Consider the following 13,910-nt stretch of genomic DNA (forward strand, 5'->3'; position numbering starts at 1 on the left):
TCATGCAAAATTTGGTGCTTTCTTCACAAACGGGAACATCTTTGCCATTTTGTGTTCTATATCTTACTCGCTACTCCGGCTTTCACGACACAAACGTTAACATGATCTGAAAATACATGTAATTAAAAGAACAAAGTCATCCGGGCCACCCAAACTTCAAATTAAGTAACGATCTGCCATTGCAAATTTCAATAACTAAAAAGAATATATGAAACAGTCTGATACAAAATCGGAATCAGATAGTCTTACACTTCTAAAATGTAAATGTCATGGTCATAACAAGCTGATGTATTTGTAACTCCTACATACCTTTGGTAACCGGGCACTTACTTCTTACATCTTTGATAACCAGCCTATAAAAATGATATGTGTATTGCCTATGACCTTTTTATGTACAATGGGATCGATTTTTTAAGCAAACTGGTAACCATTCTCTTTCTTTGGTAACCGACGGATTACTCCTGTGCACTGTGAAATAGGCTAAGAATGTTTTTCTTTAATATGGAGTAGATTTTTCACGTAATCAAGTAACACTTCTATCTCTTCGTACCGATGAGTTACCCTTAACTGTGCTCTGAAATAGAATACACCTTTTCTATGACATATTTATTATAAAACAAAAAGTAGACATGAATAACGTGTAAATGAATAACACCCCGGCGATAAACCGAAAGAATAACACTGTGCATAACACTTATTGCTCTTACAAATTTCAATATCCAGATATGATATTAAGTACACATGTGTATCATAGTTCCGGCTTAATTCTTCATTCTACGATTTTATTCTATATTGTGGTTAATAATCATGTAAATGTTATCGTTTGCTGAAATAAATCTATCTATCTATCTAGAAAAAGAAATGTATACATTTGATTGTAATAAAGTTGTGTTATTCTTTTCTTGATATTGTTTACTATTGACTGTATTAAATGAGAATATGTTTTTTTCTTTTGTTACATTTTTGTGTTTTATACCTAAATTAGAACTAAAGAATAAAAAGGACATAAACACTTGTTTATATAAACACATTGTAAATAGAATGAGTTTAGCAATAGCTGGCGACTGACACTTTAACCAGTTATTGAGGAACAAATGAGGAGATCGCGCATCTACCTACAGGATAGCTGAATATCAAATACATGAGTTAGGAAAAGTTTATCTTACAATGCTATTTCGATTGATTGATAGACGGATGGACGGATGGATGGATAGATAGATACTCGTGTAAAGCTATTGTCAGCTAACATGTAAATGACAATTTTTCCTCTGTGTTTAGATTGAATCTTGCAAAGTTACACTCATTATAAAAGACAAAAGAACTTCACCTTAACGTTGTTTATTGTGCTTAGCTTGAATTCCAAGCTACACCCCTAAAATATGTCATGTTAATCTTTCACATGTAGATGAAGAATTTTCCTTTTTGTTCAGCTTGAACCTTACAAAGCTATAGCTATTGCTAGTAGTTAGGAGAAATTCATTTAAATTTGATAGATGACAAATGCACTGCGGCGTCCTCATATCAACATTAGTATCCATAGGCACAGAAAACAAAAACTGACCTTCCTTCGAAATGCAGTGTAAGCTATGTGTTTGCTGACTACATACATACAGATGCGCCTTCTCATTTACATTATCTATCATAGTCATTCCCATAGGACACCTTAGAGACTTGTCTTTGTAGTGGAATATAATATTCCTTTTTTCTACATCTATAGCAAACACTCCTGTATCTACGTCACTTACAAATATCACATTGGGGTTATACGATGATTTGAGAAGATGATTAGGTCTTTTAAAGAGATGTAATTTTTCAGTAAATACATGTTGTTTGATTGTACAGTTGAGATCTGTCAAAAGAAATTTTGGCTGATCTTCGTCAATGCCGGCAAACAGTAAATGGTTTTCAGTTTGAACTACACAAGTACACTCTATTCCTACATTTACTTTCCGTCCGAGTTTCATATCCCCGTTAACAAGCTCTACCTCCCGGTATGCTTGCTCATCTGGAAGAGTCACTATATACTTATTTGCGTCAAGCCTTGTAATTCCCCAAGGTTCTGAATGTACCTTTATTGACTTTATCAATGAAAACAAGTCGGAATCAAACCACTTTAGTTTCATGTTTGTTTTGTCTGATACCAGGATTGTGTCATCCTCGAGTAACTCAACAGCCGTAAAACAGGTTTGAGCATCAAAATCACCATCAGTCCAGCCTGAAATGCTTTTTAATTCACTGACAAATTTTGGAACTGGTTCGCCCAATGGTTCGTCTTCCAGCATACAGGAACTCTTGTCCATGTGAGATGTTACTATAAACTCTCCTAACGAAGTAGCTTCGGTAATTCTTTTATACAGGTCCATATCCGCTTCAAATACGTGTGTTTTCACTTTGTAAGCTTCATTTTTTAGTTGATTTTCTATGCGTTGTGTATGGTTGTTCATTTCAATTTGTTTTACTTTTTCTATTGTTTTTATTGTTGATTCTTTTGTGACTTTGGGTTCACTTAAATATTGGATATCTTCTGATACCTCTTTTATATTATTTTCACATGTTTCAATATCTTTATCTAATGCAGACTGTTCTTCACTGAACGTTTTGCTTACATGTACAATAAAGTCATTTTCAAGTTTCTTTATATGTTCAATCATGTTCGAAGTTTTGTTTTTAACTTCTTCTATAACAGAATCATTTTCTCCGACCAGTCTCTCCTTATTTGATTTCAGTGTTCTGTGGAGTTGCAGTAATAGGTTAAGTTTTAGTTTACTTTCTTCAGAAGTCTGATGTTTCAGTTTTCGCACATCTGCTACATTGATTAAAAGATGTTCCAAATGTTGCATTTTACATGCTGCGTGATCGCCTGACTTGCACTCTGTACAACATAAACAACTGTGATCAATGCAAAAACACTTTATATTTCTGTTTGGATGATGAATACACCTTTCATTAGTTTTTCTTTCATTTTTACTTTGTTTAATAGTGAAAGAGCCTGGTATATCACTCCCATGCAGAATATTATGATTCATCTTTGTTTTGTCACGATTATGGCGGTTTAAGCAACGTTCACACAAGTAACGTCCACAGTTGTAACAATAAGAAGTGGCAGGTGTACTTTTACCACTCATTTGACATTTAGAGCATGCTGAGTCGTATGATTCAGAGGCAAACATCGCATCGTCATGTGTTTCACCTGTTTCAAGTTTGCGTTCTTCAGAAAAACGATGTGACGGAAATTCAAATGCTGCTGTTTTAGTTTCAGTGGGAGAGTTTGTTTGCGGTTCTTGACCGGTCTCATTTTCACTTCTAGTTGTAATAGGGGTATCGGAGCTATTAGAGGGAAGTGAAACTGACACAGGGTCTGGGTTTTCTCTGTTTCTCCTTTTGACTATCTTGTTGCTCAGTCCTGTCTTTGATTTATTGTCGTTAACCAGAGAAACAGAGAGTTCTTTTAATGTGCTGTCAACTCTCCCGGCCGCTAAACTTTCGCTTCCTTTTTTACTTGTTATACTTTCAACTGACAGTTCTGACTGTAATGAACTTGTAAGTAAAGGTTTATGTTTGTTTTCACTTTTTTCTCTGCTGCTATTGTTTCCAACCTTTGTCAAATTTGGTTTATTCATGAGCAGAGATTTCGATCTTACTTTTACAACGTCTCCAGCTGCTCCAGGCTCTATCTTTTCTACAACTTCTTGTGTTGGTTCACTTTTTCTTCTGGGCGGTCTCTTTATTTTTTCATCGTTTGTGTTTATACTACCTCGCTTGAATTCTGATTTAATCCCCTTTGAAGGCAACGATAAGCTTAAATTTTTGTTTTCATCTTTCACAATTTTCTTATCTACTGGGGTTCCTTTGATAGAAGCTCCAGTTGAAGACAATTTATAATGCTCATGTTTGCTCTTGCGAGGAGTAGAAAATGATTCATAAGTCAAACATTCGTGTTCAGAAGAGATTACGAGTTTCTCAGATCTTTCACTCTTATTTCTGCTGTTGTTGCTCTGTTCTCTAAATCTATTTCTTCTTTCAGAACGATTTCGTATTCTTTCTTTTTTGTTGTCAGTTGGCATTGAGTCTGTTTTATCAGTTTGAAGAACATCGCCTTGATCAGTACGGGCGTACTCCATCTGTAGATCGATAACTTCCGGTGGGACGCTAATGTCTTCGGAACATGGTAAAGTTTCGTCTAAATATCCTTTCCTTCGTGATTTGCTCATTCTTGAACATTAATTAAAATGATACGTCTAAATATAACTTACTGCACCTCATATCTGTAGACAACTGCTGACTCTGTCAGAAAAGAAAAAAAGAACAGTTAAAAATAGTATAAAAAATGGTTTTCCAATGTGTATTTACGTAACCTGTAAAGTCCCCAGCCCAACTGAAAAAGTAAAGTAACAGACTGTTTTAAGCGATTACAATCAACAGTAAATACAATTGTTGCTAATTATTAATCAACCAAAGAAGAGCAGAAATATTGTCAAAGTACGGTTACTTGTTACTATCACATATGAGTAGATATAGTTAGGCCTATATACTGCTATTATTGCTATACTGCTATTTAACAGTTAAACATATACTACTAGAATATCGTTACATGTAAATTAAGCATTGAGAGGGAAAAAAGACAAGAAATGTAAACAAAACAAATAAATACCTGTTAATTTCATCAAAGTTATAAGATATATCGTCAATCGGAACAACATTTGGAACGAATGTCAATCAATAAATAAACACGCAATATCAAATATCGTTTCAACATTCCATTGATTACATTCGATCAACGATCTTATCATAAATAGAACTTGTCATGACTTGATTTATATTATAATTGGACAAAATTGTATGAACTTCCTCTTTCGTTGTGATATCAACAATAAAATTTATCTGACAATTTTATGAGTTTGTTTAAATGGTAATACATCATTTTGTTTTTTATCACGATAAGCACCCATAAACAAACCACTTTCTTCAAGACAGGTAAACACTAAGGGGTATCCTTTTGTACATTTGTCACTGTGAGAGAAAACCCCAAATCATTAAAATGACTCAAAGATGGTACCACCTGTTTAAAGGTGTGTTCACACAAATTATTTTAGTATATAACATCATACAGAACCAACCGTAGAAAATTGACACAGAAAGAATGTTTTGTTTTATACATATTTCTTTGACCTTGCATGACTGTCAACAAAAGTTATGATTGGTTGAACAATACACTTAACGCCCTCGATGTATCTATCAATACCTTTCATATTTCTTATAGTATATGTTTGCAATTTGTCACATATGCAGAAAATATGTTAAGAACACATTTGAAAAATTTCAACAAAATCGAGTTATGCTGTTATATCATTTTATTTATTCTACGGCATCAGCTCAATTTTTAAAAATCACAAAAAACAGGCAGCGTCTCATATTGGGCTTGTATGGCCCCATATTGCTTTGTATCTTGGCTCAGGATGGGTCAACTAAATTATGGTCCCAGCTGGTATTTGTAACCGGGATTTAAGTAGGTCCCATGTGGTGGGCTCCTTCTGGGTCCCAGATCCTATATCCCATATAGGTCTTACTAGGCCACATATCGTATACACTATGGACTGTTTAGGGCCATTCTGGGACTGTCTGGGTCCTCTTTTGGTTTGATATTTTCAACAGGTTCTGTACACATTGGTAGCTGTCAATGTTGTTGTTTCGGGATCACGTTTTATTCTCCTGGTCTATCACACCTCATAGATATACTGTCATTCTGTAAGGTAGAAAAAGTAATGTCAGTCTGAGCACATGTTGATAAAACAGAGTATCACTATTTTCAAAATACATGATCTATTTGCAAGCATTTTTCATATTTTTAAGATAATAAATGACAAAACTGTACAAAATTCGAAAGATGGTGCCCATCCGAGAGAAAGATTTCTATAGAAGTTAAAACAAGTAAAAAGGTATTAAAATGCAATGAAAGTAAAAAGAAATGCCCTTTTAGGCTTTGGACATAGATGGTATTTTGCTTAGACATAGCCCAGACACGGCCATATGGACCACATATCGGCTTGCTCACAAGGGTCATGGAATGCATTTATCAAAGTTGGTACCTAGATTTAAAAGGAAACAAGAGGGTCGTGAATCGCTCACCTGACCTATTGACCTAAAGATCATCGAGATAAACATTCTGATCAAGTTTCATTAAGATATGGTCATAAATGTGGTCTCTAAAGTGTTAACTAGCTTTTCCTTTGATCTGACCCGGTGACCTAGTTTTTGACCCCAGATGACCCAGATTAGAACCTAACTTAAAGATCATCAAGATTAACATTCTGACTAAGTTTCATGAAGATACAGTCATAAATGTGGCCTCTAGAGTTTTAATAGGTTTTTCCTTTGATTTGACCCAGTGACCTAGTTTTGACCCTATCTACCCCAGATATTTGAACTTGACATATAGAGCATCAAGATCAACAAGCTGACTAAGTTTCATTTAGATATGGTCATAAATGTGGCCTCTACAGTGTTATCTAGCTTTTCCTTTGATTTGACCTGGTGACCTAGTTTTTGATCCTACATGACCCAGATTCAAACTGGACCTTGAGACTATTAAGATTAACATTCTGACTAAGATCTATGAAGATACAATCATAAATGTGGCCTCTACAGTTTTAACAAGCTTTTCCTTTGATTTTACCCAGTGACCTGATTTTTGTCCTTAGATGACCAAATATCTAAATCGATCGGTCAAGATTTTATTGAAGGTAACATTCTGACCAAGTTTCATTAAGATTGGACAAAAATTGTGACTTCTGGAGTGTTAACAAGCTTTCCTTCGATTTGACCTGGTGACCTAGTTTTTGACCCCAGATGACCCAATATCAAACTCTTCCAAGATTTTATCAAGGGTAACATTCTGACCAAGTTTCATTAAGATTGGGCCAAAACTATGACCTCTGGAGTGTTAACAAGCTTTTCCTTTGATTTGATATGGTGACCTAGTTTTTGACCCCAGATGACCCAATATCAAATTCTTCCAAGATTTTATTGAGGGTAAGATTTTGACAAAGTTTCTTTAAGATTGGGCCAAAATTGTGACCCCTATAGTGTTAAAAAGCTTTTCCTTTGATCTAACCTGGTGACCTAGTTTTTGACCCCAGATAACCCAATATCAAATTCTTCTAAGATTTTATTAAGGGTAACATTCTGACCAAGTTTCATTAAGATTGGGCCAAAATTGTGACCTCTAGAGTGTTAACAAGCTTTTCCTTTGATTTGACCTGGTGACTTAGTTTTTAATCCCAGTTGACCCAATATCAAACCCATTCAAGATTTTATTGAGGGTAACAATCTGACCAAGTTTCATTAAGATTGGGCCAAAATTGTGATCTCTAGAATGTTAACAAGCTTTTCCTTTGATTTGACCTTGTAACCTAGTTTTTGACCCCAGATGACCCAATATCAAACTCATCCAAGATTTTCTTGAGGGTAACATTCTGACCAAGTTTCATTAAGATTGGGCTAAAATTGTGACCTCTAGAGTGCCTTTGATTTGACCTGGTGACCTAGTTTTTTACCTAGTTTTTGGCTCCAGATAACCCAATATACAACTCGTATAATTGTGACCTCTAGAGTGTTAACAGTCAAACTGTTGACGACGGACGACGGACGGACGGGCGACGACGGACACAGGGCGATCATAAAAGCTCACCTTTGAGCACTTCGTGCTCAGGTGAGCTAAAAAGCCAATGCATTTAGCTATTCATAATAATCAAAACTGTTTAACCTGCTCAAGAACTGTGAACTTTTCTGGCTTTCTTGTAGAAATAATTACCCACAACAGCTATATTGCTATCCTATTCAAAATTTCAATTCAAATATTCTCGCAAGGTCTATTTTTTTAGTTTCTCATTGTTGTAAAATTCGGCGTATGTTGTAACAAGTTATAATATTTGTCACATCATTACAGTATTTTTGAACTTATTCTAAATGAAGACAAAAAATAAGAATGATAAAAAATAAGAATATATGTACATATACTGTTCGAACAGTCACGATAGCAAATATGGGTCCCTTGTGGGAACCTTCTGGGAAACATATTTTTTTAACCAAAGAAATGTATTAAAATTCAAACAGTACAAGAACGATTTTTGTTCTAGTGATAATACTTATATGATGATTAAAATCAATACAACTGTATATCACATCACTGAGACATTGTATAAGGGTCTCATATGGGTCCAATGTGGGCAAATACTTACAATATAGGTTCCATATGGGGCACATATGGTACATTTGCTAAGATACATCCCAAAGGGGGCCCGTATAGGATTGCGTGCTGGAAAGTAAATGGGTACAACTTACAAACGAGCCAATTTCATTATAAGACAAGAATAGTTTCTCAAAAACAAATTAATTTCATTATCTTCTCCTATCTTTGGAATAAACATAAATTTGTTTTGATATCTGACCACATATGAGTAAAATGTTAGTTTTCGTACCTCTGTATCATTGTATAATGATACTTGCACGTTTTGTAATAGCACTACTTTTATGTGTATTTTGTGACTTTTTTAAAAATGGGTTTTACTGATGGTCTTAGCTTTAAAATCGAACATATTTCTAAAACATATCTTGAACAGATTGTGACATTTCAGTGTTTTTGCATTCTCTAATTTCCATTTGCCTTCATTTTAAAGATCAACTTCCTCTCAACGTGTTTAAAATGAAAATAAATCAGTCCTTCTTATACATGTAGATACAAACTAAAACTCATTTCATTCGATTTTCTGGATTTTTTTTTATCCCCAGTCACTTTATTTATATGTTCAAGCTATACATATGCGAAAGGATTTGAAAAAAAAGTTTTTAAGTATCATTTACAAATAGCATTATTAGTAGTCTGTCAGGAAAAGCATTATATTTGGACACATTTTTTTATTTATTTTGTAACATATTTATAATACTTTATGCATTGTCTGTTTCTAGGTCAGATAACAGTTCGCTCTTGAATATGAAAGCTATTCCGACAAACTGTGGACTTTTACAGCATCCAGAACTTGTGGCGGACTATTAGTGTCTATAAAAATGGAATTTTTTACAACTACAAACACTTAGACTAGTCAAGTTCCTAACTAGCGTTACTTCACCGGAATTTATATTGCCTTCTTTTGATATAGATTTAGATTCTTCTTCGATGAAAAAGCTCAAATACTGCACCTTTACCATTTCTATGTTTATATCTTAAATGGTGTGTCATAGCCAGCAATCATGCAAAAGTTCCAAACAACCAATTGCTTGTTTTGTTTTTGGTCTTGTTATAAGACAGAAATAAACATTGACCATCTGCATAAAATGGCACAGAAGAGCTAGCATGTGTTGTGTCCTTCGGATAAAGCTGTATTCTTTCTTCCAGCGCATTCTTCAGTTATTGTGACAATCAATACATAGGCATTACCTTATGGTGCGTTTCAATGCTTGGATCCTCACTGTCCACCACTGTAGCATGATTATTAATCTCTTGTTTGTTAGCTACGAAGTCTTTTTCTTTTCCTCTCAGTAGTCAATACCATGATTTCACTGAGTTGTACGTCAGTCCCCGGAACAACCAGTAGTAATCGTTTTGCTAAGAATCCCAGTACTGCAATTGAACACAACTGTAGCTATTTGATGCATTCGTCATGCAAACTATATTCGTTTGATGACGTATTTACTGAGAAAGTCTTTACATTACCATTTCACCATATGGTGGGTTGAACGGAAAACTGTTGCAATTTGTACTTTAAATTCATCGCATTACGATAAAAAAAATTTGGACAGTCCTCGATATATATATAACTATTTTTCTAACTCCATCTGGATTTTGTTTTATCTCTGCTAAATTTTGACAGATTTGAATGACATTTGTGCACAACGTTTAATGATTATTACATTATAATAAATCATAACAACGGTAATAATCGAAAGTAAACTCATTTAGTCGTGATGATTACAATAAAGTAACAATTAAACTAAAGGTAACATAATTCAAAAAATCCAAAATAACAGCAATATACTTTGAATTTATCGAATTGATGAAATTATAGTTGTTATATGCTGCTTTTTTCAGCTATGTTTGATTGAAATGAAATATCCGTCAATATTTTCGATATCAGCCATTAATGACGCCACATTAATTAATGACGTTGCGTCGTAGAGTTTGAATTCCGTCGTATCTGTTAAGGCTGGTTCTTCCCTGTACAATTGCATACATTATTATTCATATGTAAAGAGCAGTGAATCTGTGAAACTGTCAGCAGACTGGAATCTTGAAGCATTGTTAGACTCTTCTTTAGATAAGGAACATGCAGTAGGTCAACCATGTGTATAGATAATATGATCAACTATGCGGAACAGATCATATTAAACTGCCCTTTAAATTACCATTGATGACACAAAATCATTTGTGAATTTCCTAGTGATTAACATCACGATTACACTGTTTAATGTTTTGATGAGTTAGATAGATAGATAGATAGATAGATATCTTTATTTCCCCCAATTGTGGAGAGCACAACATATATACAAATATATACATTACAAGAATTATATGTACATATATACATTCATCAAATTCGTTTATATAATCATATACAAACTCAATATGTCACTCATTATTATAAGAGAAATGGAACAAATATTATTTTCTAAATTATTCCAACCATACATTAGTACAATGCCTGAATTAATCACACATCTCTTATACATGCGTTGTAAATATCGAACCAAGTCCACCTTATCCGAAACGAAATGATAAGAGAAATGTGCAGTTAACGCAGAATGTAGAAATAGCAGCAATAGCAACAAAAAATACCATATATAGTCAATCTTGAGCTGTTACTAACCAAGAATGGCATATGGGACTATAATTGGAGCATGTTTATCTTATTACATTTTTATTTTAGTGACATCATTTTAAAATACATACTTGTAGTATGATACACCTGTAAACTATCTTTAAATAGATAGAGGTCGTTATTTTTGATATGTATTAATTACATTTTCAATATTTTACAGAGGTTTTTTGCAACATTATAGTTTCCTAGGTTATAACCATTACATACAGAGGCTATTTTCAAAAGGAGCGCACACTGATCATTTGGTCTTAATCTCATAAGTTCAATCATTCCAGCAAAACCACAATCAAGAAGCACTGCCTTCCATAACTTCTCTTGACGATTCAAATGACAGTGACATATTAAGTGTTCTAGTTCATCTTCAACTTGGTATTTGCAGACTTTACATACTATCAAATATTTCCTAGAAAGCCACTGGCTAATAGCTGCTACTAGAGTTCTACACAAGGGGGCTAACTTTGGCACATTTCTTGATAATTCCCACAGGCTACAGCATTTATTCACCTTTAATAGATCATTTAGATCCCAAAACAAAGAACGTTGTCTAATGTTGTTTATTATGACAGCTCTTTCTTGCGCAAACACCTGTGTATTTAACATATTTTTCCAAGCGTACCGAGATGGAAATGTGCCCGTGGACATAAACTTTTCTAGGACAGTCTGTAGGTTGTATTTATGTATTAGCTGGTAAGCATCAGGAATAAAACCTTTCATTTGTTTGTCTAAACTCAAATACCTAAATAGTCTGTTTACAAACAACTCTTTAGCAAGGTAGTTACATGGGAGTCTACATAACTGTCCAAAGAATGTCAGTTTTCTTTTATCAATGATTGCTTCCACAGAATTCAAATTTATCGCAGATATTGCAAAGTCTGTGCTAGAGTTACATTTCAAAAGTTGGGTTGACTTTAAACAAAAACGGTGTGACCTTTCCAAGGCAAGTAAATCCGTTTTGGAGAATTTTCCCCAAAGTTCACAGCCGTACAGGGCTTTTGGCAATATTACGGAATTGTAGATGGTCTTAAGTGTCAGTGGATGCATTGTACTTGGGTGAAACCCACTGTTACAAATGGATAGAAATGTACCTCTCAATTTGTCACATGACTCCATTACCAACTGGTGTGATGATAGGTCCTTATCCATTGTGATACCAAGGTGTGTGTATGACGGGACTATTTTGATATGATCTTTACCTATAGGAAATGGTAGGTTCGTGACGTTAGCGGTTCTTCTTTTGTCATTGAATATTATTACTCCGCACTTGTTTGCATTATACTGATATCGCCAACGTGGAGAGTACTCGTGACATATCTTCAACATTTGTTCCAATCCTGACCTTGAAAAAGAAACAAGTACCATGTCGTCTGCTACTGTTGGCGATGAAACATTTGTATTACAAATACAGATTCCACAACCACTCGTTTGCAACTTGTTAATCAGTTCATTGATATAAACAAGATAACATATCGGCGAACTTTTACGTCCCTGGGGCGTACCTTGACGAACAGGGAAGGGTTCAGACGTAAATCCACCTCTGCTCTTTACACAACTTGAAGCGCCTCTATACAATTCTTTGAAAGCTATCAATGAAGTATCATCGATGCCAAGTTCATACAGCTTCAATAACAGTCCAGAATGCCATACATTGTCGAAGGCCTTTTTACCGTCAAGGTAGCATACAAACAGTTTCGAGCCATTTTCTCGTGAATAATGAATACACTCTCGAAGAACAAAAGATGTCATTAGAACTCCTAACTTCTCACGAAAGCCTCCTTGTTGGGGATTCAGTGATAAACTAATAGTTTCGTTACATCGATCTAACAGGACTACTTCAAACATTTTTAAAATAACAGACGACAGTGTAATAGCCCTATAGCTGTCAGGGTCCTCTTTGCGTTTCTTACCGCCTTTGTACAGAGTGATAATTGTCCCTCTTTTCATGGCGTCTGGCACATATCCTACACGTAACATATATGTAAATAAGTTTGCGAGGATAACGGCAATAACATCGGTTGAGTAAATCAAATGTTCATAATAAATCTTATCAGCCCCACTTGCCTTCCCTTTAGGCAAGGATTTAATAGTATTCTTCAAAGGAGTAGGATTAACTGTTACATTACTGTCAGTGCACATACTGTTTAACTTTTCCTCAATTGTATAATTAACTTTTTGATTAAAGTTTTCGTCCTAATTTGTGGACACAGATGGCTCGTACAATGATTGGAAGTATTTGCTGAAGGAGCTACCCTGTTACATACAGAATACTATACGTGTATGAATACGGTGAAATGATAACGATAACAATCATAATAATAATAATTACAACAACAACCACAACAATAATAATGGGAATGTCGTCAGTAGTAACAATTAGTGTCGAGTCCCGGTCGAGGCTGCACATTTTTCCTGAGACTGTTGCAATTAATTAAGGCCTGACTATTAGCTTCTTTTAAAATATTAAAGACTGAGTGATGTTCTCCCGCAAACACACATTTTACTTTGAGCGTCAATTCAATTTTGAAATAACTGAAATCACTCTACAGGTGTGTTATCATATTCATGTTGTACAAAAAAACATTGCTACAGTGTTCATGTTAGAAGCATGTTGGGTTGTTACCACATTTGGTATTGCAATTGAATGAATGCAATTAATTGATTACAATTTGCAATGTAGCTGTTATTTGATTAATTACATTGCTAAATCTTATGTAATGGTAATTGTAATTTTATTGAACATTTCACAATGTAATTGTAATTTAATTAATTACTTTTCAAAGTAATTGACCACAGGTCTGATTAGTGAAGACATAGGCTGGCCACCAGTAAAAATACATAGAAACTTAATCTATTCATGCTAAAAACACACTCAGAATTATTAAAAGAAATATCCGAAGAAACAACATAAAAGTCAAAGAAAGGCCTATAGAATTTATGTAAGACCACAACTTGAATACTGATTTACCTTTAAAGGTGGTCAATCACATATTCGAACAACATTTTATGATATTTTTTTTTCACTTTTCATATATTCTGTTAGAG

At 34.3% G+C, this 13,910-nt stretch overlaps 1 protein-coding gene across 1 annotated transcript; it reads right to left on the reverse strand.

Moving 5' to 3' along the window:
* Positions 1-587: 587 nt before the first annotated feature.
* LOC123550242 (uncharacterized) lies at positions 588-4,977 on the reverse strand. The gene is made up of 2 exons (XM_045338672.2): positions 4,652-4,977; positions 588-4,284 (listed from the first exon to the last, which is right to left on the reverse strand). The coding sequence occupies exon 2, from the start codon at positions 4,209-4,211 to the stop codon at positions 1,383-1,385; it is 2,829 nt and encodes a 942-aa protein (XP_045194607.2). The 5' UTR covers positions 4,212-4,284; positions 4,652-4,977; the 3' UTR covers positions 588-1,382.
* Positions 4,978-13,910: the final 8,933 nt, after the last annotated feature.

The sequence above is a fragment of the Mercenaria mercenaria genome, chromosome 6, assembly GCF_021730395.1.
Source record: "Mercenaria mercenaria strain notata chromosome 6, MADL_Memer_1, whole genome shotgun sequence".
In the NCBI taxonomy this organism is placed as follows: domain Eukaryota; kingdom Metazoa; phylum Mollusca; class Bivalvia; order Venerida; family Veneridae; genus Mercenaria; species Mercenaria mercenaria.

What these genes read in the sequence shown, in the direction of transcription:
- LOC123550242 (XM_045338672.2), bottom strand. Translation starts at nt 4,211, where the DNA reads ATGAGCAAATCACGAAGGAAAGGATATTTAGACGAAACTTTACCATGT.